Source organism: Paramormyrops kingsleyae, chromosome 2 (genome assembly GCF_048594095.1).
Source record: "Paramormyrops kingsleyae isolate MSU_618 chromosome 2, PKINGS_0.4, whole genome shotgun sequence".
In the NCBI taxonomy this organism is placed as follows: domain Eukaryota; kingdom Metazoa; phylum Chordata; class Actinopteri; order Osteoglossiformes; family Mormyridae; genus Paramormyrops; species Paramormyrops kingsleyae.
In genome coordinates, this window is record NC_132798.1 from 13018610 (window position 1) to 13045381 (window position 26772).

Consider the following 26772-nt stretch of genomic DNA (forward strand, 5'->3'; position numbering starts at 1 on the left):
ATAATAAACAGCGGTGAAGGTGTAAGCAACATGTCCTCTACAATAACCAGAAAAAAAACACCAAAACAACAAAGTTTGTTATTTAAATGACCAAAATGGTTAGATTAAGTCAAACTGGACATCTCAGCGCTGTGACTAATGAGAGGCACTGACATATATTGCACATTAAAGTAAAGCTAAAACAGATTCTGTCAAAGGCTATTACCAAATCCTTTTGAAACTAGTGATGTCAACTTTGGAAATATCACTGGGTAAATATTTACTTAATTCCCTTAAGGCGACCTGGGGATTATGAATCTGAGGTTATAAACAAGAAGTGACTAGTTCTATATATATATATATATATATATATCTCTTCGGAAAAAGCACGCGTAGGGAACATTACTGGGTCATGTGACTGATATTGTCCTATCAAATGCGGCATTGATAATACGCAGTGTGATGGTTGTAGGTTCATCGATCGGCATTGAATCCCCCACCCCCACTAAACAGAATCGCCATCGGGGTTACCACAACACCATCATGGCTCACTGAGCGCTCCTTATCAGATACAACGTTGAATAGCATTTTTCTTCGGGTTTGCTGAAACCCAAGCTGCTTGCCAGGTCACGTGATTCTGTTTGATATACCCAGCTGTTTGGTGGTTAAGAATCTGTACTTGTGACAAACAGGTTTAGGCCCAATCCCAATTCTACCCCTTACCCCTACACTTACCCCTACCCCTCCGTTTGGTGCGTTCACGTGTAGGGTTAGGGGTGTCTCAATTCTCTTTTGATTGGAGGGGTAGGGGTAAGGGGAAGGGCTAGATAGCCCTCAAAACGAAGATTTTTCGGGACCTCACTTCAAACGAAGGGCTAAGAGAAATTTACAACATGGCTGCCCACTCGAGCAAGCAGACCCATAAATGTTAAGTAATTTTTGCCATTAATAAGGATTTTTATGACATTACATGTATATTACCATCAATCTTGTGTTTGTGTTTACGGTGATGTTCTGTAAAGAAACGTTTGAAAAAAAATCGCTAAAGTTTGCTTGCGGATAGCACTGATTGCACAATATTAGGAAATATATTTTTATGTCATATAACGTTACCCGGTAACTGACTGCATGTTGTAACGCGTTGTTTTGTTTTGCTTACGGCCATATGTGTACATGTAAATGAACGGTGCTTACACTATTCGTACTTATTGCAACATGACAACATTTTTGTAAATTATATTCTGTATAGGGACAGCTGAGGAAACCCGAAGGCTCATACGTTTTCGAGGTGAAAACGAACATCTGTTTTTAAAGTCCAAATACGGCGCAAAAAAACTTTGGGAGTGAGTAATCTTTACATGCTACGATGCTGATGGCGACATCTTGGAATTTGTGATAAACATCGGAGCATGTCCTCTGACGTAACGTTAGGAGGTAGTGACAATGGATGATGACGTATAACAGTGTAGTAGTGGTGTCCCATTTCTTAGGGGAAATTTTTTAACCCTACCCCTTTCCACTTCATTTCAAGGGGCAAGGGGAAGGGGTGAGGGGTAGGCAAAGGGGTTTAAAATAGAATTGGGATTGGGCCTTAGGGTTTGAATTAAGGGAGGGGCTGCTGGTGTGGAACACCCAAATAAGACACTTCTGAAACGCTTTGGTGGAAATATTCATGCGCATAAATGGATGAAGTGTAAAAATGTCAACAACCAAGTCCGTCCATTTGCATTTTCCAGTTGATGCTACGATGATTCTGTCCCTGGATGGCTAAAGTCAATCTATTGCAGTTACAAAGTACTCATCATCAATTACAGAATTCATGCAGAAGGTATATGTTTAAGACACTACTTCTGGGTAATGCTGTACAGGAATTGTTGAGGTAGAGGATCTGTCATCTTTTACCGAAACCTGTTATGAGGAGAGATTATTGTAAAATTGCCAAGTAGTCAAATTTGGTGAACATAAATACTATTTTTCAGATAAAACCAGAACAACAGAGAGTTGCTACAGTACAAAGTTCAACCAGTCTGGCTCAGTCAGCAAAACTGTATGAGAAGTGGGAAAAGAATGCTGCAGCACAGCCGTGCAGTTTGAAGAGTGAATAAAGGAGAGTTCAGCCACAGACCACGCAGGAGATACGTGGAATGAGTCAATGTGGCAGCGTACAGCGACCGGAACATCTCCTCTTTATTCGCAGGAGTCTCCTGGGACAGGAATCCCGGTGAGGAAGACAAACAACTCGCACACACCTGGTGTTTCTCTTTCCCACGTTCAATCCGTTTCCTTTTCATCTTGGACAATGCTTGCCATCTGTCAGCACACTCATGCGCTTTTGTGCGTGAGTATTTATGTGTCAGTGTTTTGTTTTTTATTTAAAAAAAAAAAAAAAAACTAAAAAGTAACGAGGACATGAACCCAAAGTACGCATTGAAAATGGAGAAGGAGCGCAGAGGTGTCTGCCGGATCAGGTAACACACGTGGAGGAGCTCGAAAGCGAATCCTTTACCGGACAGTTTAAATGTGATAATGTCAGAGCGAGATGGGGTTACACAATAAGCAAAGGACTGTTCAGGTCTGGCCCACGTGGACTGTGAAAATGATCACCATTTTTCAAGGTACCTAAATGACAAGCTCTGCTGCAGAATCGCTGAGGAAGAAGTCGTCGTAAAAGCTGGGGACTGCACTGGACTCAATATCCACAGCTAGAAACTATGCCGATCTATCTATTCTTTGAGGAAGGGTACCATTAATCCCCAATCCCTGCTGAAAGCAACAATTTGGGAATTAAAAAAAATTGCTGGGACATTGCATTGTCTGCTATTTTAATGCACATTTAATAATGGCAGTCTCTTGAAAGATAAATCTAAAACATTATTTACTAGCTAGTTAGCATCTTTGAAGTAAAAAAGTGCATATTTTAAGCAAAGAGATAAACAAGTAGAGTGAGTTTGCCAGAAACTAGAGGAGCAATTCTCTTTGCACAGTCTCAGTGCAAATCTAGAATTTGACAGCTAGCCAGTCAAAGTGGATGGTTGAGTCAAATTCAGCCTTTTATTTTAAAACTTGTACCTGCTGTGCCATTTTAGATGCAAAAGAAGGCAGCAAAGTTCATGATGTAGTGGAGCAAAATGTAAGAGAAGTGATCCAGGATAGAGGCAGCAAATGAGGGAAAAGAACAAGAATGACGGACAGCCTGGGGGAGGATCTATAAGCAAACAAGAGGAGAGGAGCCAAATGGTAGGTTGACATAGCAAATGAAAGCAGCGAATGCCTGTGATAGGCCAGTGAGATCTTCTAGTGGGAGGAGCCAGTAGAAAAACAGCACATGACAAGTGTGACACCCAGAAGGAGCAGCCAGGAGAAACACCGTGCAGGGCTGCTTACCTGCAGGCTGGGTACAGAACTCAACGGAGCTTTCCTTCTTCTCCCTCTGCTCCAGGGGCAGCTGCCAGGGCATCTGGTGGGGCTGGGCCACCAGCCGGACCCTGTAGACCATCATGGGCTTCAGGTTGAAGAACTGGTACCTGTAGTTAGAAGCCTTGACGACGTCATACTCGGCGTCATTGAGGAAGATGGAGTGGCTGTAGTTGCTGTTGCTGGGCATCCAGGAGAGCTCGGCAGACGCCTGTGTGATGTTGTCCATGCGCAGGCAGTACGGCGCCACCACCACGTCCTTCCCCACCAGCAGCGTGCAGCGCATCTCGTCAGAGGGGCCGCGCTCTGTCATACACTGCACGGACACGCGGTACGTGCAGGTGGCCAGGTTCAGCTTCTCGATGAGCGACTTGGTCCGAGCGCCGAAAGGCACCGTGGCCCGCACTTCTTTATCCACCAACACGTTGTAGGCGCTGATGTTGCCCCAGCCTGGGGCCACAAGCGCCGGCTCCCAGGCCACGATCACGCTCTTGGCTAGCTGTTTGATCAGCGTGATCCTGCGAGGGTAAGGCACAATGTCTTCGCCGATCTCGTCGATGCTGACATCTAGGGTCCCCGTCCCATTGCTGCAGGTGCCCGGCAGGTCTGCTAGGCTCATTCCCATGCCGAGGCCCAGTCCGGGGCCGTCCAGCTTGGTGTCCTGCAGCAGGCCGCCCAGGCCTGGCAGCCCCACGCTGCCGTGGCTGAGGTAGCCCACCTCCTTACTACCGTCCACTGGCTGCACTGGAGGCATCTCCTCATCCTGGACGAAGTCCACGAAGTTGGAGGGAACGAGGCCTCTCTGGCCGTCCAGCAGCTCTCCTGGGAGGCACAGGTGGGAAAAGTCTCAGAACTAGTGGAAACAAACTTTGTGACAATGACACAATTCACTTGCCATTAATGACAATTCAGCATTTACAGTTGTTGCCCGTAACATTAATTACATATCAAGCTATTGGTGTTTCCCTAGTGCAGACATTATGAATCAAACTGATAAGTAGCATGTGCATTTGTGCTGGTGGCTACAAGATAAGCATAATTGTTGCTTTCTGTAAAATTCAATAAAAGTTTATATATTTAGAACCACAGCTGAGAGGGTTCAGTGCTGATTCACTACAATGAATGCAGGTGTACAGGGACACACCTTCGTAGAACCCATCTTCATCCATTGTCCCGTAGACGTAGAGGTACTTCCCCGCCACAAGGGGGAGCTCTGCTTCGGGATTCTCATTCGGTCCATCATAAGGGTTATAACTTATCGAAGAAAAACACCCTTATTACACTATGCAAAATATGCAATGCAGCCTAGCAACAAAACACACAGGCCAGCTTGATAATTCCGATTTGTGGCTAAAAAAATGGTAAACATATTGAATATAGGAATGATAAACAAATATATAGAGGAACAATAACAGATAATATAAAAAAAACACATTCAAATGCTGCACATTACATAGCACTAGAGTTGCATGAATGACAATTAGTTGAAATATCCAATGATTAAGTGTAACTGACATCAAATGTCATGTCACCCCAAATAAGCAACATTCACTGCAGCTTTGTAAAAGCAGGTTTATCTATTTATGTTCCAGAACACTAGTTACCAAAAAGCCATATAAGCAGGGATGGACATGACTGGTACGCAAGTACGCATTCACCTTCAAAAATGGTACATGCAACAATCGATAGTGGTAACAGTGTAAATGCATACGTGCAACAATCGATAGTGGTAACAGTGTAAATGCATACTTATTTTATGTGCATTTGCGCTGATATGAAAACAAACTATAATGCAATTTAATCTTTATATGCTAACTCTACTTCATTTGCAGTATACAGCTTAAAATGCAAGGTATTTTCTTGTCATAGCAGCACAGATGCACATAAGTACGCATTTGCGCCTTTACTAACAATCGATTGCTGCATGTATCGTTTTTAAAGGTGAATGTGTACTTGCGTACCAGTTATGTCCATCCCTGCATATAAGGGCAATGTGCACGAACCAGTAAGGCTACTGATGCATATGGGAAATGCATGCTGGGTATTAGCAGGTGGACAGACGCAGGGGGCGTGAGCAACTCTGAGTTCTTGAGAGCCATGACTGCAGTGTGGGGGCGGAGAGTCCTCACAGCATTGCTCTGTTGAGGAGGAGTGAGCACCCCCTACTGTTCTGTCACAGATTCGCATCCCACTCACCTATACCGGGCTATGCAGAGGCGGATCTTGCCCGTGTACCGTGCCTTGGGCCTAGTGGTAGGACTCAGTTCACTGTCCATCTGGGAATAAAACAGATATATTAACATCTTAACTCTGAAATAAGACAGATTTTTTTTTCAGTCACTCTAGCTAAATTTAGCCCAGCTTAAGTACAGCTTAAGAAAAATCAACTGCATAAAAAACTGGAATCTGAAGCATAAAATATTTTATCAAGTGAAGAAGAAACAGATGTCACTGGGCTAACCATGGGAGGGCTGTTCTCAGGATGTGAACGAGCAGTAAAAACCATCAACCATCAGCTGAGGGCCACAAAGGAATCCGAGTGAAGCCGCTGAAGATTAGAGATTCACTGACGTTTGCACACCGACTGCGCTAGCTGCGTCAGCTTTGCAGTAAGCGGCTGCATAAAACCACACTGAATCAATACATGGCACATGTGTAGCAGGGAATTCCTTAGCATACGATATCACTGTAAACAGTGACTGAAAGACAGGTGGGAGATAGGATAGGTGGCCAATCCACATTGCCAGAAACACCCTATGCAATCCAATAATTCAATTCTTTTCTTACTGAATAGTCCGAAAGGAACGGAGATGTAACGCAGCCCTTTGCTATACGCAAGCCAGTGACTGCTGTATTATCTAGCAGGGTGATTGGGATGAAGACCAAAAGAGCTTTAATTTTTTATTATTGTCACGGACCACACACAGAAGAAACATAGGAGACTGGAAGAGCTAAACCTTTTAGGTTTCCCATCAGTTCTCAGTATATCATTTCAGAAGTTACCACTTCTACCCAGAACACCAGCTAAAATCCCACAAAGTGTGGTCTGTAGAATTTTCCCCCATGATGAGGCCGCCTCTTTAAAATTTGTTAATATCTGACTATTGCCACAAGTACCTGCAATTATTCAGTTTTATTAAAATGCAGAAAACTGTGTTAAACAGTTACTTTAAACAGTAAGCTGTCAGAAATCAGTACATCTAGTATGGTACTAACAATCCATTCACAGTGTTAAGAAAGATACTGAAAACTGTAACTGCAAGCCACATTTGCTGGCCCATCCTGATACAAAAGCCAAAATGTAGATAAAGCCCAAACACCAAGGGGGCCTTGAGGTCCTATTTCTGACTCATGATTCTTCATCGCAGATTTGCTTTATTAATAAAGCTTAACGTTTTCTTACACATAAGAAAAGTTTAGTTTCCTGTGAGCTCTCTAGAGGGACCCAGTGAGACAACACATCATAGTCCTCCATACTGAACTAGCATGGGAGAGGGGAGAATCACACTATAGCTGGATTTACTACAAGCTATCAATGAAAGCGCCAAATGACTGGAACAGCTGATTGGGACCAGTGACAGATTTCTCGTCTGACACCCCAGAAACGCAAGGTTTTATGGCTGACTCACTGTGCTCTGAGTCTTGCTGTGTGTATTCACAGATACAGCAATTCTCTGTACATTACTAAGCTTCAGCTCTAATCAGATAACAGCAAGAACAGCATATCAAGAGGTCTCTCTCTGTATTCCCTGGCTAAATGATAATGCCAAAATATGTACTTAAAATACACGTCACACACACACCATTCCAGTTTTTACTGTATGAGTCGTATTAGTCATTATTCATTACTATTCATTATTTAGCTGTTTAGATGATCATTCTCATCTGTACAGCTGGTCTATAGATGACAGAGGATCCAGTTGCAGAATCCTAGATTTTATTACCAAAACGTAGTCCGATAAATTGTAATCCAAACAGAATTACGCAGGGCAGACACGGGACAAACCAAATCCAAATTGTAAACTGAAATCTGCAGTCAGCAACACAAGTAGAAGATTAAAAATATATAAACAAAAAACAGGATCAACACGGGAAAAAAAAAATCACCAAAAGCCAAAACACAAGAAGAAAGCAAGAAAACCCACAGAAGAGGCAAAGGTCGAAATTTAGAGTTGGTGATCCAGGAATGAAACGCTCAGTATGGTGGGAAAAACACGCAATACCTTTCAGACAGTGACTGCAAACAAGATCCTGATATACTTAACCAGTAATGAGGTCATGGGTCATGGGTCACAGGTGTGCTAAAACTCAGATGGGGGGGCGTGGCCACACTGCGTGACTGAATGAAGGCTTGACTCACTGCAGGTGTTACATACTGGAAACATTAGATTAAGCACCAGATGGATGGATAAATGGGTGCAGATTAAGTACATTCCTCAATGACACAGCAGAACACCACCAACAACCCTCAGTGGGTCCACATCCCGAACTGCTAAGCATCCTGCCACCTTAAACTATGAAATTGCGATATTGTCCCCACAATTCTGTCATTACTTATTTACGCCCCTAGATGTGAAGTACTTTAAAGCTGTACTTCAGCAATAAAGCATCTCCTCTAAATGGGACAACAGCTGCATCCCTTTGAGAACCTGCAACTTTTCGGTCACTAGGCTGGTATTCTTACAGCAGGTACCTGCAGGACCCGCAGTGGGATGACATGAGTGGAGGGGGGGAGGGGCATCGGACACACCTCTGGGAGGCCGGCCTGTCGGGGGCTGCTGGGCCGACTCCGGCTGAGGAACGTTGGCTTGACGGACAGGAGCTCGGCCTTGTCTCCAGAGATGTGGAGCGGTCGAATGAACTCGGAAATCACCGTCCTGTGTGTGGGGCTCTCATTGCCTGCAGATCGGTACACAGAATTTCATTCCCAGTCTCTGTGTATAGCGTATACAAGGCATATAGTGCAATCCCCAATACAACAGCATCAGGTATGGAAATGGGGTTACATATTCACTCAAAAAAAGCAGTATTACAGAGTTACTGACATTATTTTAGAAATAAAAAATAATAATAATAATATGCCACAGAGTCATTCAAACTGCTCTAACAGTTTACAAAGCAGAGCACCACATCTCAGCAAAGCCAGGATGATAAGAGCAGAGCGTTTTATAGCAAGTTATATACACACATAAGACATACAAGCAGAACAACAAGAGACTCAGAAGCTGTAAAAAAACTGTCAAGTTTCTGAACCTTACTCAGAATAAACAGCTCATCTACACATTTTAACATTAAATCTAGAGCAAAAGTAACTGCTGAAAAGAGCGTGATGTTTGGAAAAGGACCAGATTACTGGACCTTCCACTAAAATGACAATATAAACAGTTTAAAATCACTGCATATTTTCTCTTGCTCAACGTACCTCAGAATTGTTAGCCGTCGAAACAAATGCATAGTGAATGCAGAAGTGGATCGATCTCCCTCTATGAGCTCTGATCATTCATGGTGTATTTTCCAGCATGCATTGCAGCACCCTTATAGTTAAGTACATCAGGTTTATGCTCTTATTTATCTAAATCCGTCTTGCTTACTAATGCACTCTATGCGAAAGACAGCTTGAGCTTAAGGCAGTATAATATATACTTACAGTCAAAGTGACTTAGCTTAAAATGGCACACTGTGTGCACCTATAATGTGGAGACATTAACGCAATGCGGTTAAATTAGCCCAAGAGTACAACAGCAGATCCTCTCCTGGGATCTGAATGCGTGACGGAGGGAGCGGCTTCCGGAACCTCCCTCGCACTGGACACCCACCTTTGCTGACCGGGGCGGCCAGTCCGTTAAGCAGCTGGGAGAGGGACTTGTTGGGGGAGTCAGGCGATTCGCAGATGGTCAGGGGGTCAGAGGTGAACAGGTCGAACTTCCCCGACTGCAGGCGGAACTTCTCCAGCTCCTTGGACAGGAGGTTGAACTGCTCACTCTGGGTCCTGCATTTCTCCTCCAGCTCTCGGACTTTGGCCTACCCGGGCCACAGGGGGGGCAGAAGGGAGCGAAAGTGGAGTGAGCTGCAGCGGTGAGCAAAGCTGCGATGGGCACCCGACCAAACCCACAGCCGAAAAACCAGAGCAGCTTGGCGAGTAACATCACTGTCTGCGTCAAACCCCGATCCTATGAGCGAAACATTATCATTTAAGGAGTATAACCAGCCTCTCCTGACGTGAAGTGGATGTGCTCAGAGTATGGAACAGACAGCACCGGCCCCGTCCACATGGGGTCGCCAAGTGACATGCAAATCTACGGGATGGCGCGGCTGATTCTGCGTGGCGGCCTTGCGCTTCGAGGAGGCGTGCGTACCAAAAACTGCAACGTGTTCGAGTGGCGGGGAAAGGTCCTCAACTCCATCGAAAAGAAAAAACAAAGTTAAATGAAATAAAGGCACTGCGAGTTAAGAGGATTTAAAAAAAAAAATAAACAAAAGAAAACAATACTTAATCATGCAGTCTCAAGTTGCGGGGTCACGAGAATAGTAACCTTGCCGGATCTTAGGTGAGGTTAGGCTGAGGTTTGGGGAGATGGGGCAGAAGGGGGTAGGCGGGAGGGGAAAGGGCGTTGCCATGGTTACTGGCATAACTGGGTATTTGGGTGTCACCCTCTCCTAGCGAAAGCCACCACAACACTGTAAGAAGACAACCGGATACGGTTGGCTGGGAAATCGAGATGAAAACAGCATGTGTGGGGGCTTCCACTTATGTACCCTACACCCCCCCCCAAAATGCAGCATACCTCCAGCTTCAGTTAGCTGCCGATCTGCTATAAATTAATGATGGGCCAGAGCCTTCTCTTCGCATGAAAGAGACTGGGCCCAGAGGCTGAAGCAGAGACCTGCCAGGGAGGACAGAGCGAACACCCTCCTTTCATCTTACAGGATGACGAAAACACCTCATTCCCCAATTAGAGGAATTAAAAAAGAGGCAGTGTGTAATTCTGCAGGTTTGGAATCTGTAGTTCTGTTTGCAAGATCAGTTACTGACTTTGATAAAATGTGTCTACTAAAAAAAGAAATGTACAAGATTATATCTTCGAACTCAGTTGAAATCATTAACCAGTGTGCGTTGGAGACTAAGTGGAATCTGAATGAAGGCTCCCCGATGCTTCATTTTCTTGGTTTGGTGGTTGATACCCAGCACTAGCACAGAAATGCTAACACAGTAGCACTCCTGCTGTCTGAATTAAAATTAAAAATTCAGGGTTTTTCCCACTTGTTAAAATAGGATCTTGTCTGTCCGTTACTGAAAGGCCAAGAATCTGCCTACAGTTAATCTAGGCCAGGGGTGGCCAATCTTATCCGCAAAGGGCCGGTGTGTATGCGGGTTTTCGCTGCAACTCCCTAATTAGATTACTAATTAGAGGACTGATTGGCTGAAGAGACCTCACACCTGGGTTTGAACAGCTGACCTACAGGTTATCCCAAAAACCTGCATACACACCGGCCCTTTGAGGATAAAGTTGGCCACCCTTGATCTAGGCCAGGGCTATTCACCGATTCACCGGCTACCCTCAATTCCAAATCCAGGCCTTGTTTTCAGTTCTCCCAGGTAGTTAGTTTAATAATTACTGATTCTGATTGGTCAGAGTCTTCACACCTGGCTCACAGGTGATGGAAGGCTGGAAAATCAGCAGGGCTTGGCCCTTGAGGACCGTGAGTTGAATAGCCCTGATCTAAGCCCTTTGTGGCCGACGCCATGTGGGAAGGCAACCTGTCGCATGCAGGCAGACCTGGGGAGGATTCGCAGAGGGCCAGATAAGGCCACTCTCAATTTAACAAAAAACCAGAGCTACATACCATCTCCATTACTCTGTACTAGCATGATTATATATTAAGAGGTATCCATGGCAACCAAAGAATCTAAATCGACATCAAATGCAACGTCTTGGGCTCCCTGCCCTGTATGTTGATGTGCCATGTATTGACATAATTCCAGGGCCTCACGCCGCCAGGCAGGATCCAGTGAAACTGCAGCTCGCACACCTGCTCCCCCCGAGACCAGAGCCTGGCAGCTCCGCTAACGCGTCCTCTCCATATGACGCCTGAGCTGCGGTCTAACTGCACATCTGCCCAGCTTAATCTCACCGAGTGCAGGACCTGGCGGGCCGGGAGTGAGGTAGTGGGGATGCGTGCCAGGGGCAGCAGGGGGCACTGCAGTTCATAAACACACACACACACACACAATGGATGACTAGGTTCAGGGGTGGGTTAAATCCAAGAACTGATAGTTCTGGGGACAGATCAGCACACAGCACGGCAAGGCATGGGCACACCCCCGCAGCAGGACACACGTTCTCTTCTGGAGGGGGGGGGGAACCTGATTTTTCAGTTCTTGAATCACATAATAAACGACACACACAACTGCCACATCCCCCAAATTAAATTTAGCTTATGAAGAAAACCAATTAAGAATGAAGGTTGAGAGGTGGACGTACATGCTAATCTCACTCATAATCGCAACAGCAAATACCAGATGGTTATATATTTTAAGCTCAATCTGTCATGGTCCACTTCCAGCAAGCTAAAATAAACTGGGGGACTTTGCTCAGATTTAGAGAGATGACAAAGTCAGAAGGGAGAAACGAAACACTGAAATACCTGCATGCTGTCCAAGTGGCTCTGTTTATAAATAGAAACACACCAATGACACGGTGACCAGAGATGCAAAGAAAAGAAATTAAAGCACATTTACATATGAACACTCACACTGTCATGGAAATCCATAAAAGCGACAGAAACACAATTCCTTATTGCTCATCTGAAAGCTCAAAGGCTACAATATACGAGTACAGATCATATTACAAAACACTAACGGCTTAGCAAACAGATCTGGAAATGTGTACTGAAGCAAACAAACACAAGCAGAAAGATTAGTAAAATCATAAATAATACTGAACACACTGAAAAGTAGGGAGGAAATCTCAGTGAAGGAGTGATTTTAAATTATATCCATTTTGAAACTGAACCGTTTATTTCCCTTTGGAATGCATGCTTGGATGTACATCAGGTGTGACCTAAATTTTTGGAGTGGACAACCTATTATTTTTGCCCGCTGTGGGAAATGTATGCTCATCAACACCGTGCTTCACAACGCGACAAATCTGTAGGAGAGCTTTCACCCCGTGCGACGGGTCCGCTCCACGTGTCTGTGTGACGATACGAGAAGAGGAACCGGAGCGCTTCCGTTTTCTCATTTCGCCGATGGATCGTCCGTAATTGCGAGGAGCTGCGTGTGACTGGAAATATGAGCACAGGAAGGCGGCGACGCCGGGCAGCAGCTGGCGAGAATGACTGGCAAAGATGCTCTGCTGCTAAATGCACTAATTTGAAACACCAACGCCTATCGTCTTCCCTTTGCACAGCCAATCAGCTCTCAGAATAACAATACAACACGGAGTCCCCCTGGCTTGGGGCTGATAAACGGAGCCTTCGGTTTTTTCTCAATGCTGCTAAAATTAAAATGTTATTTTGGAACAAAAGCTGCTGTACCTAGATGAATCATTATGGCCTTCTGGATCCAGGAACAGAACATCTCTGGGGGCCCTAGGCGGACTTGGGTAAGGGGCCTGTTAAATGGACCATTTGAGCTTTTTTTGGAGCTGAATGAGAAATTAGAGGGAATTAAAAATGTTAGAATATCAATAATATGCTAATCAAAGCACAGGGTGCCAGCGATTAAATTTACTGATCAGGGTGGGGGTGGGAGTGCTGTCGGTAAAATTCACTGATAAGGGGAGGGGGGCATCACGCCAGTGGATCAATTGGCCAACTTTAAGAAGGTTAACCATTTTCTCATTTGCAAAGGTCTTGAATTTATGTTTGTTTAATTGTGCTCTCTCTACGTCTGTTCACAATACTACTTTAGCAGGATAGTATCAGAGTCACAGGATATATAATGTTAATCGTGTATCTTTGCGCTGGTTTGTTCTGTTAGGCTACTTTGTGCCAGTTTGCTTGGTGGTGACACAACCGGTAGACTCCAGTGTGAAAAGAAAGGTGGGTAGAATAACACCAGAAAGTAGGAATAGTCCATTACAATTGGGATGGGGGGCAACTTTATCTATCCTGAAAACTAAAAATGCTAATAACAGACATATTGATATAATTGATGTGATCATATTATTTTAGACTTAACTTTTGGAAATTCTATCTTCATGAGGCCCAGGTGGCTGCCTGCACTTGCTTTATGGTAAGTCCTCTCCTGTCTGGATCTGTTGTACTGCAGGTGTTTGCTTGTGTTGTATGTCTGTGATGCATTCACAGCAATAGTGTTAGATACGTTCCCAAGACCTGAAACTTTCATACTTCCCTGAAGCCAAACCCCCAAAGCCACCACCTCCCAGAAACCTCACCTACAGCAACAGATATACCTTAAAAGACACCAGGCTTACCTCTAGCAAAAGGACGGCACCTTCATGCTCCTTCTTGGCTTCAACCTGAGCCTTCAGAGAGAAAGAGTGACAGAAAAAAAGAGAGAGAGCCAGAGAGAGACATGTCACATCACTGCAGCCATGTGCAAAGTTAGTAGCTCATTCACACTTGTGTGTGTCCTTTCTTTCTTTAACCAATGACAGACGCTTCAGGTCAGATGGTGGCTCTAAACCGCCTCTAATTTCAAAAGTATAAATGTTGTGTAAATTTGTTTGTGTACATCACCTAGGAAGCATGGGGCACATTCTGAAAGGGAGGGGGGTCAGTCTAAATATTGCCACAACTTAAACACTTTATGGGGAAATGTTAGGAAACTGCATTTGACTAGAAGGTCCACAAGCATCTCCTGCCCGGGCGTCTTCAGCTAAGCCTCAGCAGTCCAGCAACTTTGAACCTCAACCAATAGGGATTAGCAATCGCTAAAGGCAGAAAATCCATTGGCAAGCGGCTCTTTGTGCCCCATGAGGCGGGCATTGACTCAGCATGTATCCAGCTGCACAAGCACTCTTCACATGAGAACAGAGAAACCGGGCCAAAAAATAATGTAATCGATGGAGGAGTCTCTGCCTGTATTATCGTTAAGAGCTGTGCCTGTATATACATCCTTTTCAGGGCCTCAGACAGACACAGGAAATGAGAACATAGTATCTAGGAGACACTGGGAAAAACTGTTATTACACATGACGTCTAGACTGAAAGAAGAGTTATACTCAAAAGTGTTGGATAGATAAGGAACATGTGTTTTGTTTTTCTTTTTAATCAAGTGTAATTTAGTAGTATTATGATTATTTTAGCTTTTTATCTGTACGTAACAATGGAAAGTTCATTGATGCTGATTTATTTATAGGAGCTTCATGGAGGCCAGTCTTGATGAATTACTAATCGTCACACAGCAAAACATCTTTTTTGATTCTATTATTTAACAAATTAGAATCTGCTTGTTGGCTAACGTAATTAAGGTTCATTAGGGTACCGAAGGGTACAATAGCAGTGCCCTTATTGGCATGTAAATGCCGGTCAGTCACATGTCAAGTCCCTTAGCTACTGCAGTACCGACCACGACTGGTTGCGTTAACAAGTTCTGTCCGGTTCTGTGGATTTACAACGCAGAAAATCAGTCCTATTTGTCAGGATTGCTTGACTTATCATGACAGGAGCTCCCGAACTCCAGTGCTACAGGACTGTGAGATGGCAAATCAATGCTCTTCTGCTGCACACTGCAGTGGGATGGGATCACTCAGAAGACAAGCTGCCAGTTTGACACCCAAAGCGTGAATTCATGGCTCTTGATCTTTACCCATTCCCTTACTGATCAGCTGCATCACATGCCTCCATCTAACCATGCCTGTCCTTAATGCTGACTTCTCCCTTACCCTCTCTCCCAGTGTGATTGCTGGCTCTATTATACCCTCAAATCCAGCTCAGTTTTCCTAACTCCTGGCCAACTGGAGTTATCTGATTTCTAGTCGCCTAGGTGCTACAACCAGCAGCTAGATAGTTGCGGCAGAGTGTGGAGACCTGACTCACTAACTCCAAGGTAGGGGTGGGCGATATATCGAATATACTCGATGTATCTCGGCTTGTTCCATGTGTGATGTAGTAAATGACTATATCGTGAACATCGAGTGTAAATCCTAATGTTATTGGTAAATAGACAGCATGTACTTCGCTTTCCAGTTTTGCTTTGCTGCCCCGTCAAAGCAAACAGCTCGCTCCCCCGCCCATCCAGAAAACTCTCCGCATGCGGGTTTTGTGCTTGACCAACAGCGGAGAGAAGCGAATCCGCGGAGATAAGTGAAACCCGCAAAGACATTAATCGGAGATGGAGGCGGACAACTTCAACAGGCTTATGTTTTTGGCACAAAACCTATAGAGAACTTGTTACTGATTGCTTGTCACAACTGTAAAGTTGCAGTTTCCCAGTTTAAATGAAGAGTTTGCCATATTAAACTTTGGTTTAAAATACAGTGGTACCTCAGAACTCGAATTTAATCCGTTCAGAACTCCGGATCGAATCCTAAAAAGTTCGGGTTCTGATCGAAATTTCCCCATAAGAAATAATGGAAAACCAATTACACCTAAATATGTTTTTTTCCTTTTTTTTTTTTTTTGCATTTAAACACAAAATGAACCGGATAAAACAAGAAGAGCATATACTGTACTAAACACATCTAAGGACATTTATCAAAACAATAATTTGTAAAGTAAGAAAATAATTGTATCCGCTCCTTCCGTGTGCCACGCCCCCTCGTTAACCCTGTGTGGAATCCCCATGTGATCAGCTGTTTCTGGTTGTTGTCATTAGTCCTCTGTATTTCGTCTGCATTTCAGTTTGTTTCCCGAGTCCGGTCATTGTATTGTCCGTCTGCGTTTTGCCTGCCTTACCTGTAATTAAACCCCGTATTCCCCGATACCCTGACGTCTGCGCCTTTGTCTCCGTTCCGTCCCCGCTCGGCACGACAATATTATTATAATTAAATATATTAATGGTTTATTATTAATATTAAAATAATTAATAAGAAATCTTTATTTTTAAATGTAATTTATTATATAATAATAATTACTGTTACTGTCTTATTGTCTAAATGTATTTTTACTGTCTAAATATATGTATTCAGCTAGTGTAAATATGCACGGTGCTATCACAGTGAATGCAAGGCTGAGACTGAAGCTTTACCCTTTGTTTCCGCTGAGAGACGTGCTGCGTGACTCATTTCCCTGCGCTTACAAGTTATCTTAGGTGGGCGTTCACGGTTTGTCTTCTGAGATTCAGATTGAGTACTAGGTAATTTTTTCCGAACTGGTTAGTTCGACTTTTAAGAAATTCGAGTTCTAATGAGTTCGAGAACTGAGGTACCACTGTATAGACTTTGTTATGTTAAACGTTGGTTTAAAATAAAGAGTTCTATGTTAAACTTTAGTTTAAAATAAAGTTTGCTATCCTTTGATTTAAAATAAAAGCATTTATATTATATAAGCATTATATTGGTGTCATTTTATGCCGAATTTATCATTTATATAGTGATTTTGAGGAAATTTCAAGATATCGAGATATATATCGTGTATCGTGATATAGCTTAAAAATATCGCAATATTATTTATTTGCCATATCGCCCAGCCCTGCTCCAAGGTATCTTATAACATCTTCACTACCTACCACACAAACTGTGTTCCAGCCTTTAACATTCTGGGTAATCACAGAATATCTATAATCCCCTCAACGGTACAAACCTATATCAGAAGAACATTCACCTTCATGCTATATACAGTAAAAGTATATTAAAAAGGTTCAGATGGAATAAACATATAATTAAAAAGGTAAAAAAAAAAGGTGAAACTCAGAATGCAACTTGTGGCTGTTATTTAAGGCCGCACGGTTTTAAAAATGATTCCATAAACATTTGGTAATCAAATACACACCCATATTCTGGGATTTTGAATGTATCTTCTTATGGTGGCAACTTACTGGAGCTCAGTTGCATGAGGGCTTTACCTAAATCTCTCTGTACACACCACACCCTCGTCAATGTTAATAACTCCCTGCAAACCTAACTTTGGCTCTAGGATTTGTAAACGAAAATTCCCTACTGCAGTCTAACAAAACTCTCCAATTGGTGACTCTAAATTGCCCTTAATGTGTGTCTGTGTGTGCTTGCGTGCCCTGTGATGGACTGGCATCCCATCCATGGTGCCCTTTACTTCATGGGATAAACTCCAGGCTCCCTATGATTATGGAAAAGGGATGGATGGATTGATGTAAAGAGAATTCAAAGAGTTTTTTTCAAACACTATTTAAGGACATCTGGCAATACTCAAGCAGACATTTTGAGAACAAATTGCCTTTTGACCCTTCAGCAAGAATACAAGGTTCAGTCAATACATGTGTCTGTTCCCACGCTGCCATCGTGGTACAAGGCAGTCTTTTTACCTTCTGTAGAAGGTCGATCTCCTGCTGCTTGGCATTGAGGACGGCCAAAGCCTGCTCATGCTCCAACTCTAACTGCTGCCTCCGCTCCGCGGCCTCTCGCATATGCTGGAGGAGGCCAAGGGTTAAAGGTCATGGGTCACAGTCACAGGGAGACAGACGAACAGAGAGGGAGAAAGAGAGAAATTGCTGGTTAGTCAGCCATTTGCACTTACTTTATTACCTCTCACCTCCACTCATCTGGTTACATCTGTAATCCCCTGTATACTTTGCGATAGGAGCCATTTTGTATTTTCAATGTTTCAGAAATTTCCCTCCATTATTTACAACTCTGCGTCAGACTCATCCATTCTTAATTACTTTCGTCAGGGAGAAGTAGCAGATGATAGCTGACGTATGATCCTCCTATTCAGCTCCCCCTTCCTTTTGTGCAGCCAATCAGAGGATGCCACGGAGGGGACCTGAATTCTGATTGGAGGACCAGCACAATTTTCTCCAGTGGCAACCATTAGGCACCCAAAAGGTCAGAGAAGCCACTTTGTGCCGCTCTAGTGGAGACATCCAGGCTGATTTAAACCCTCCATAATGCTTGCCTGGGATTTTCAGTGTCAGAGATGGATGCAGCAAGGCGAACAGTCAGAATCTTTTTAACTCATTTTACAGTTTAACTCCGCACCCTGTGGCCATCTGCGAGGAGCGACATGCCAGATGAATCACATTAAACTGTAAAACGTTTTACAGCAATCAAGATCTGCGGATTCCAGAGTCACGCCTCTAGAGTTTGCCCCGCGGCCAATGGCGACGCGGCATTCTGGCGAAGACATCACGTTTGGTGCCTTTCTGGGTCGTTCGCGTCGGCAGCCGCCTGAGATTCTGAGAGCTCGCCTTGCCTAGCATGCATATCTGAGCACGAGGTGAGGGTAGAGGTGAGAGGCTTTTAGTGCCGGCTAAAATGCCACCCCCCTCCGTCTCGAGGAAGCCCTTTCTTCCCAGAGAAGGGTCAGGAGCATTGAGCTGAATCGATACATAGCTTTTAGTTACGTTCAAAGGGACGCGCCGGAATCAGCTGTGCACCTGCACGCCACGGATCTCCTGCAATAACAAAATAAGCTGTACGGCAAGAGACCCGATGCAAGGCCATCGTCACCACAGAGCCTGAGGCACCCAGCCTTGCAGTGTGCAGGAAATTAACGTGAAACATACATATGTGTGATGGCCACACACCCCTGCCCCCGCCTGCGATGTATCTGCAGGGACAGACGTGGCCTTGCTTCTTGCCACCATGGTCTGGCTGCAAGACGATCAGGATCTAAAGGCGCTTGCAAAATGACAGGAGAAGGTTGACTTTTCATGCGGCTTCCTTGCTTGCTGTGACCCAGCTGCTCCAAGGTACAAGTGGGACATGGTCGTCTGTTTGCTGAGTCTGGGCGTGGCATATCGGGAAAGCCACACCCCCTACCATGCCTGCCCCAGCCATGCCCCTCCCAAAGGCGTAGCCTATCCCTACACATGCACAAACCCATTCCGCAGCCAGGTCGTCTTCATGGGGGGGTGGGGGGTTTGTGGGCGGTGGCGGTAATCATCCCGTGCATCGATAAAGATGTAATGAGGGGGGGATGTGGTAGAAAAAAATAAATAATAATGGGGGTAGGCATTTCAGATGCAGTGCCTGGTGCAGAAATGGTGTGATACCTTCTCCGTAAAGCAGGGGGTTAGGGGGTAGTCTTGGGAGAAGATGAAACAGGCAGTGGGTGGGGGGGGCTCAGGTAAAATAAATTTTTAAAAAACTGCTTCAGTCTTCCTAGTCACTCACGGCTGCAGTTCCCCGGCAAGCTGCTGCAAGGAGGAAACATGGAGGCACACAGGGGTTAGAGATCGGGGGGGGGGGGGGGGCGCTACAGTTCGAGCTGCTCTCCATTAGGCAAACATCTGCCTGAGGATGCCCAAGGCTGTGGAGGGGGGGGGGGGAGTATCCAATAACCCCTGGGCAGGAGACAGCAGCAGGAAGAGGCTGTGACCTGGGACAGCAGCCAGACCAAGGGCAGTGAAGGAGATAACAACTGAGGGACCCTAATCAGAGGCTACTGAAAAGCAAGTGCAGCACACCTGGAAAATGAAGAAGAGCAGGTGGGACTAAAGGTTATATAGGGGCCGGGTGGGTGTCATGTGACATGTGCAGCGAATCAGTACCTCCCTTTTTTTTTGGTCCACTCCTCAGAGCAGTCAGCCTGCATATCCCCACAATGGGACCATCCATCAGAGTAGAACTCGACACTCAACATTACCAGAGTGCTCTTTTTGTTCCAAGTAGGAAATTAAAAAAAATGTTTGCAGGATAAGTCCAAATCAGTGCTTATCTGACAGAAGTCAGTCATCCATTAGGAAAGGGAGAGGGGCTGCCCACATATGATAGCCTGATCCTTCTGACAGCCCCAGAAAGTTCTGCAAAATTAATGTCATGCAAATACATATCTCAACTTCAGGAGGAGTATGACAGGTCTCTCGGCAGATAAACCTTTTATTTTTAACGTTACAGGTCTCCCACAGAAACCCTCAACGTTTCCAAATAAATATGCCTGAATTCCCTCGGCATCTACAGTATTTTTAAGAATAAATGAATGAATGTTACTCTGAGCTAGCAGGCAGGCATTTGGACCCTGTGGGAGACCCAGGTTGTCTCTCTCTTCCCGCCATTCGGGAGTCTCCAAGAGGGAGACCAGCGTCTACTGGCTTTATCGTGAGGCTGGTAAAGTGACTCATGCTGAAGACAAGTGTATGTAAGAGCCATTATTATTAAGCAATAATTGTTTCATTCCGGTCACATTTAATAGGCTCTATTCTGAAGAAAGTATATGATTATGAGTTACATTTATTTATTAGGCACTTTTGTCCTAAGTGACATCAGCCAGTTGCCTGAAGCATTGGGGTTTAAGGGCCTTGCTCAAGTGCCCAACAGTGATATGGTTACTCTGCAGGTCTTGGGATTTGAACCCACAACCTTCCAGACATGGACACAGACAAAAAACATTATTCATATAAGCCTATAAGCAGGTACCTAACAGAGCTGGGTTACAGGTCAAGGAGACCCGCCTCTGCACCGTTTTCTACCCTCTCAGGGTCACTATGACTGTAGGCCTGTTGCGATAAAAGATAAATCAATTAATTGCACGATAATTAAAATGAGGTCGATAATTTTTCCGGCCACGATAATTTTCATTTGCATGCTTGTTTGTTTTCCTCGTGTCTCTCTCTATCAAATGGTAATTTCGGCTCTTTTTAGCAAACCGGCTCATTTGGCTCAGCTCGCCAAGAAAAACCGGCTCTATCGGCTCTTTTTAAAAAACCCGCCCCTCTCTACGTTTAACCTGATGCTGATTAGCGTGACCTGATTTGAGCTTGCTAAAAATAAGACACCGTCTCGTGGGCGGGCTTTTTCGGAAGACAACGTGCTCCGGTCACAGTCGTCCTCAATGTTTAGGCAGCTCAAAAACCCGGACAATTCTATAAACATTAATAAAACGGCTCTAGAACAGGAGCCGGCTCCCATCGTTCACTAAAAAGAGTCGGCTCAAACAGCCGTCTCATTTGCAAACGACACATCACAAGTAATAAGGCGTGAACTCTCGTGTCAGTGGGCTCTTTGCACGTCAGCTTCCGCGTTCATGGAAATGCGGCTTGCTCATTTCCGGTCTGTGAAAAATGCCATTGGTTTATACATGCCGTTTACAGGACTTGCCCAAACTTATGATCAACGACGTACATCGCTTTTGTAAATCCTTCTCCAAAGTACCAACGGGTAAATTAGAGAAGGGCTTTAAGATGGTTGCCTTGTCTTACATCCACGGATACGAAGGGGAGTCTTATTCGTTCAACTTTGTGGCTGCCGTTAGCTATAGCTTATGCTAATAGACGTTACTCCCGGACAGTGATAGTGTATGCATGTGGCAATGAAGTAACTATGAACATCCCCAGTCATTCTAGCGAAGAATGTTTAACTTAGTATGTTCTATATGTGCTTAAGTACACATTGCGTTAATCTGTGTTTGCTATTCTTAGTGTCAAACAGAAACACGGGAACAGGAGAGGTTGCTGCTTCAGACCCATGAAGAAGCACAACAAACATCATAGTGTAAAAGTATGGCAGCACTGGTACTTTGTCAGAGTTCTAATTAAAGCTGTTCAATATTCAGATTTGTGTTATAGAAGACTCATCAAAACTTACTTATCATAAACCGCCATAAAACGAGCCACGGAGATGCTGCAGCGAACGCTTTCAGACAATGTTGTGAAAATACACTGTATAAATAAAACTGAATATTTAGGTACAGTATTATACTGTATTATATAGTGTATTTTAATTATACACAGTTCAGTAATTTAATTTGTACAGTACTGTAATTTGAAAAGCGTTTGAAACGGTTGTACTATATTTTGCAATCAAAATTAGTGACGCTGTCCATTTTATTACCTATTATTCATGTAAGAAATATACACGTGACAGTTAGACAGACGTGAAGAAGAAAAAAATCGGTTATGATGATCATCCGATTATAATAATCAATTTCGCCCAGGCAGATCTGTTCTCTATAAGCGTAAAGTAAAATGTGGCAATAAATTATATGAAACGCGAGTATAAATTTGTTGGATTTGCCAAATTTCCCAGAGGTTTGCGTGGAAACTTACAACTTGATTGTATTTTGAGGACGTGGTGAACTTAGGAAATTATTAAGGGTCCAAAGCACGTAGTGCTATGGAACCTTATTGTTTTTATTATTGTTTTTTTAGCTTCTGAAACACAAGTTTATTCTTTCTTGCGCTCATAGTTACTTAAACCGGAAGCAAATGAGCCGTATTTCGCACTGGCGGATATGACGTCACTGCGATGTTATTGTTTATCGCAATAATTCCTGAGACAATTTATCGTCCAGCAAAATTTGTTATCGTGACAGGTCTATATGACTGTTCCAGAGGACCTAAACCATGATGTGTCTCCCTATTGGCTAAATAAAACTGATAAAATCCTAAAGCTCTGCCCCTTCGCATCTTGCTCAGTTCATCGACCAGGGCTCGTGCTCCTGGTCAGTGTGGGCTGCTATACATGCAGCATCCCATCGCCATTAAACCTCTTTAAGTCCAAATTAACAAATAGAAGGAAATCATTTACTCAAGAGGGGTCTTAAGGCCTCCGACAGAATGACATCACACATGTACAGTGGCCCACCAGGAACACAGCTGGGGGCCCCTGGCTGAGAGTGGCAAAACTTGTCCGTATATGGGCATAATTAGGTGAGGTGTAGGAAATCCCCATGTCACTTAGGTAATTGACTCATTAATATGATGCACTAATTATGCCAGCAGGCTTCTAAGCTGATAGGGTGCACCTCGACCAGCTCCTAGGGAGTGACTGCATTGAAGTCTGTCCAGCTGGTCTCAAGCTGGGGTCAGCTGGAAGGTGTGCAGATTAGGGGGAGGGGGAGTTGTTCTCACCTTGAGCACCTGCTCTAGGTTCTCCAGTTTGCCTCGCAGCTGGGTCCTCTCCTGCAGGGCCAAATCTCTCTCCCGGATCACAGCTGCGAGTGTCTGTCTGAGCAGCTCATAGTCCGACTTCACCTGGAGGTAAGGTGGGGGGGGGGGCAGCATATGCAGTCTGATGGAGCCATCAAGTTACACCAAAAACAGACAGAACGCTGTTGTCTTCCTGCTGCGAACACCAGCGGTACTCTCATCAAAATGGATCAAAAAGATAAATATGCCTGGAAGATGACCAGCGCTGATTCATACCACGGCAGTGGAAAAAAAAGGAGAAATTACTATAATCCAGACGTAAAGATCTGGCATCTGTCAACTGAGAAAAACAACGAGCAGCCGGTAAAGACAGCAGGCAATGGGTTTAAACAGGCCATGATCCAGTAATCCTGACGCAGAGACCTCCATTTAACATGACATCAGGCAGTGTTATTAAAAACAGCCAAATGATGTCAGAAGATGAATCTGAAAAGAAGAGGTGAGACCAAGACATCTGATTGGTTGGACCCACCTCCTCTACAATTTGATTGGTTATCTCTCTGAACCAATCATTCTTCCTTCTGCCCTCAGAACATTTTTTTGTAAGTAAAACTCCCATGAGCAAATAAAACTTGAAAAGCATCTAAAACAATAAAGCTTGAAACATCTAAATTGGGTGGTTATTATGGGCTGTAATCATTTACAGTTTCAACCATACAGGGACATGGCTCAGCAAGAAAGAAGACAGAAAGGGCAACATAGCCATTAAAATGGGTTAAAATGTCAGTTCCGGGGCCATAAACACATTAGTCTAAAAACACGAAAAGTCCTGTTTAGTAAAGTGTCAGCAGCCTGCATCAGGTAGCAGCAGTGAGTCTATAAAAAGAGCCGCAGTGACGATGCTGTACAGAAATCAGTGCTCTCTCGGAACCTCCAGTTCAGCGGGTATTCCACGGAAAAGATATCTCCGTAGAAACAAGAACTCCATGGAAACGGGCCAAGTTGTATCACCTAGCCTAGACAGAGCAGCCCCAGATGAGAGCCACAGAAAACCAAAGGCCCATCCGTTGTCTGGAGAGAACCAGCGTGCCGTCAGAATGGACGGGACGGACTCCTGGCAGTTATAACCGGCTGAGACCAGATCAATGCTGATAAGATGACGCCTCCGGGTCCCTCCTCCATACGAGGGAACAGCCGCCAACAGCTGCCACCCTAACCCTGCAGGAAATTGCCTTTCCATCGATACAGCGTGCTTAGCGACCTCTCCTTAGTTACAGCTGCATGCGGCCAGATAAGATTAAAATGAGGGAGCCGTCAGCCGAACGCTATCTTCTGTATGGACGTGTCTCTGCCGGAAATGCGGGTCCACTTTCATAAAGGCCAGTTGGACAAGACTCCACAGCACAGCTGATAACTCTGATTACAGACTGGCCACTGGGAAACAAGCAAAATACATACAATCTAATACAGGAGACGTATTCAAGCCAGGATACGGAGCATAAAGAGGACAACGGAGGAGATACTGAAGGAGGTTGTCCTGTATCATGTGTTATGGACAATGTCATAATCCACTGGGGATGTATAGAGTACCACAGATTACTCCGGAACGGCATATTGGAGGATGGGAAGCCAACATGGTTTGCTGCGTGCAGGTGCTCTTACCTGGTCATACTGTTCCGCTTTCCAGCTACGGGTCAGTAACTCCAGATTCAAGCGGTTCTTCTCCTGCAGGGCGTCTTGGAGATCATTCTCCTGGATGGATTGGGGGGGCAGAGATATAACAACCACGTTACTGGGAGGAACAGTTGTCTGTCCATCCACGTGAAGGAAAGGAAACAGCAATATGAAGCAGCTGAGGTGCCATCAGCTCAGGATGGGGATCAGGGTGCTATACCTAAGTGCTCACACATATATATATATATATATATATATGTATGTATCTAATATATGTATATGTTACTTCATTATAAATATAATTAATTGTATAGATCTACACTCCAATCCTGAGATAAGATGTTATGGATGGATGGATTAATGAAATTCATGAACATAGATAAACCAGAAAGACTTAAGATCTCAATATGAAGAAATGACCAACCATAATTCCCCCACAGTGCCCTAACAAGCCGGCATTCTCCTTATTTTTACACTTCAGCCATTCCTGAGCATGTCCACCATGCACATATTTGCTCGCAGCCCCTCGGGGACAGGACTGAAGCACAGTGCCAGCGGTCACATTATTTTTATATGCATTATTTAGCATTACATGGAAACTGCTGGGGAAATTAAAAAAGTGTTGGGAGTGTCCCTAAGGAGCAGACACCCGTCCCCCTGTCAGTGGGGAGGGGGGTACTGTGAGGACTGCTGGCCAAACCCCCCCAGCTGACACCACTCAGAACCAGGATCCCAATGGCACGTGTTCTCTACTGACAGAAGGCGCCGGCTTGACCACAGCCCATTTTGGTCTCACATTAAGGGTTTGACATAAATCATGGGTTCTTCTGGAAATGTTTGTATGAGGTGCCAGTATGAGCGCTGCAGTCCTGCAATTACAGCCAGTGGATTAACTAACTGCTGCTCTGCTGTCACTGCTCCACAGGCGACTACAGTCATGTATTTATAATTCTAGGGAAAATTACTGTAATGCAATTACACATGCACAGACCTACAGCATTGTTTCTAAACTCATTGAAAACTTGTAACTGAAATTTCAGGAATAATTACAGCCCTGTAATTATGGTTCCAGAAACAATTACAATTACAGATTAACTACAGTACTGTATTTCTACAAACAACTACAAACATATAAACAATTACATTTCTATGATATTTTTCAATCCTCCTTCAAGAGTTCAAGAGGTGAAGTCACTCCTATCGAATGAATTCCTGTAGTCTCTGCATAATGCGCTAAGGAACTAGCACACTTTGTGCTTGGAGGGACGGTTGGACAGACAGACAGACAGACAGACAGATACTACTTTCGATTGTGTACCATTTTGATAATACTAAAATATTTTCGCTCCAGGCAAGCAGAATAACTAACTCAGAAACCAATCAGCACACTTTAGTTATGTGCTCAGCTGCAGCTGATGGGAGCTGGCTCCCTCATTGATCAGCACAGGAAAGCTGACATTTCGGGTGCACTCTTACAGTCGAATGAGGGTCCAGGCAGAAACTCCTGCACAAGACATTTTTGTCCTCTTTACTCATTTTGGGGTTACGAAATATCACTGGTACGTCGACATGCAAGTACACAGACAAGCGGATGGAATGAGAAACACTTGATGAGCAGGTACAATGAGCTCAGTGTGTGTAGGACTTCAGGAGCTCATTCTCTCTGCAGGTACCTGCAAGCTGCCCATGTGGCTGCGTATTGGAATCATTGGACAAGCCACTGGGGATTTTCTGCCCCCAGGGAAATGCAATAATGCCCTCAGTGATTCCAATATGTTGCACAATTCCTTCCCGCC

At 44.4% G+C, this 26772-nt stretch overlaps 1 protein-coding gene and 1 long non-coding RNA gene across 27 annotated transcripts in view; one reads left to right on the forward strand and one right to left on the reverse strand.

Moving 5' to 3' along the window:
* Nucleotides 1-26772, reverse strand: part of rimbp2b (RIMS binding protein 2b) — a 112870-nt gene that overhangs the window by 26093 nt on the left and 60005 nt on the right. For 16 of the 21 annotated variants that reach the window (XR_011984986.1, XR_011984992.1, XR_011984997.1 and 13 more), the window contains 10 exons: nt 24965-25054; nt 23285-23407; nt 17801-17905; nt 13833-13883; nt 12040-12060; nt 9210-9414; nt 8144-8292; nt 5590-5669; nt 4538-4647; nt 3364-4215 (listed from right to left, as the gene is read on the reverse strand). Coding sequence is in view for 18 of the 21 variants with exons in the window: in XM_072705866.1 (XP_072561967.1) it covers nt 3364-4215; nt 4538-4647; nt 5590-5669; nt 8144-8292; nt 9210-9414; nt 12040-12060; nt 13833-13883; nt 17801-17905; nt 23285-23407; nt 24965-25054 (1786 nt within the window). In the remaining 3 variants the exon portion in view is untranslated. The remainder of the gene's footprint in view (nt 1-3363; nt 4216-4537; nt 4648-5589; nt 5670-8143; nt 8293-9209; nt 9415-12039; nt 12061-13832; nt 13884-17800; nt 17906-23284; nt 23408-24964; nt 25055-26772) is intronic. The other 5 variants (XM_072705848.1, XM_072705882.1, XM_072705890.1 and 2 more) reach the window with 2 other exon arrangements.
* Nucleotides 913-4481, forward strand: LOC111851779 (uncharacterized). Of its 6 annotated transcripts, XR_011985016.1 has the most exons (7): nt 913-1322; nt 1716-1807; nt 1959-2200; nt 2379-2447; nt 3066-3216; nt 3419-3724; nt 3987-4481. It is a non-coding gene; the product is annotated as an uncharacterized lncRNA (long non-coding RNA). The 6 variants fall into 6 exon arrangements; XR_011985009.1 differs by having other exon boundaries at nt 1959-2447; XR_011985011.1 differs by having other exon boundaries at nt 2379-3216.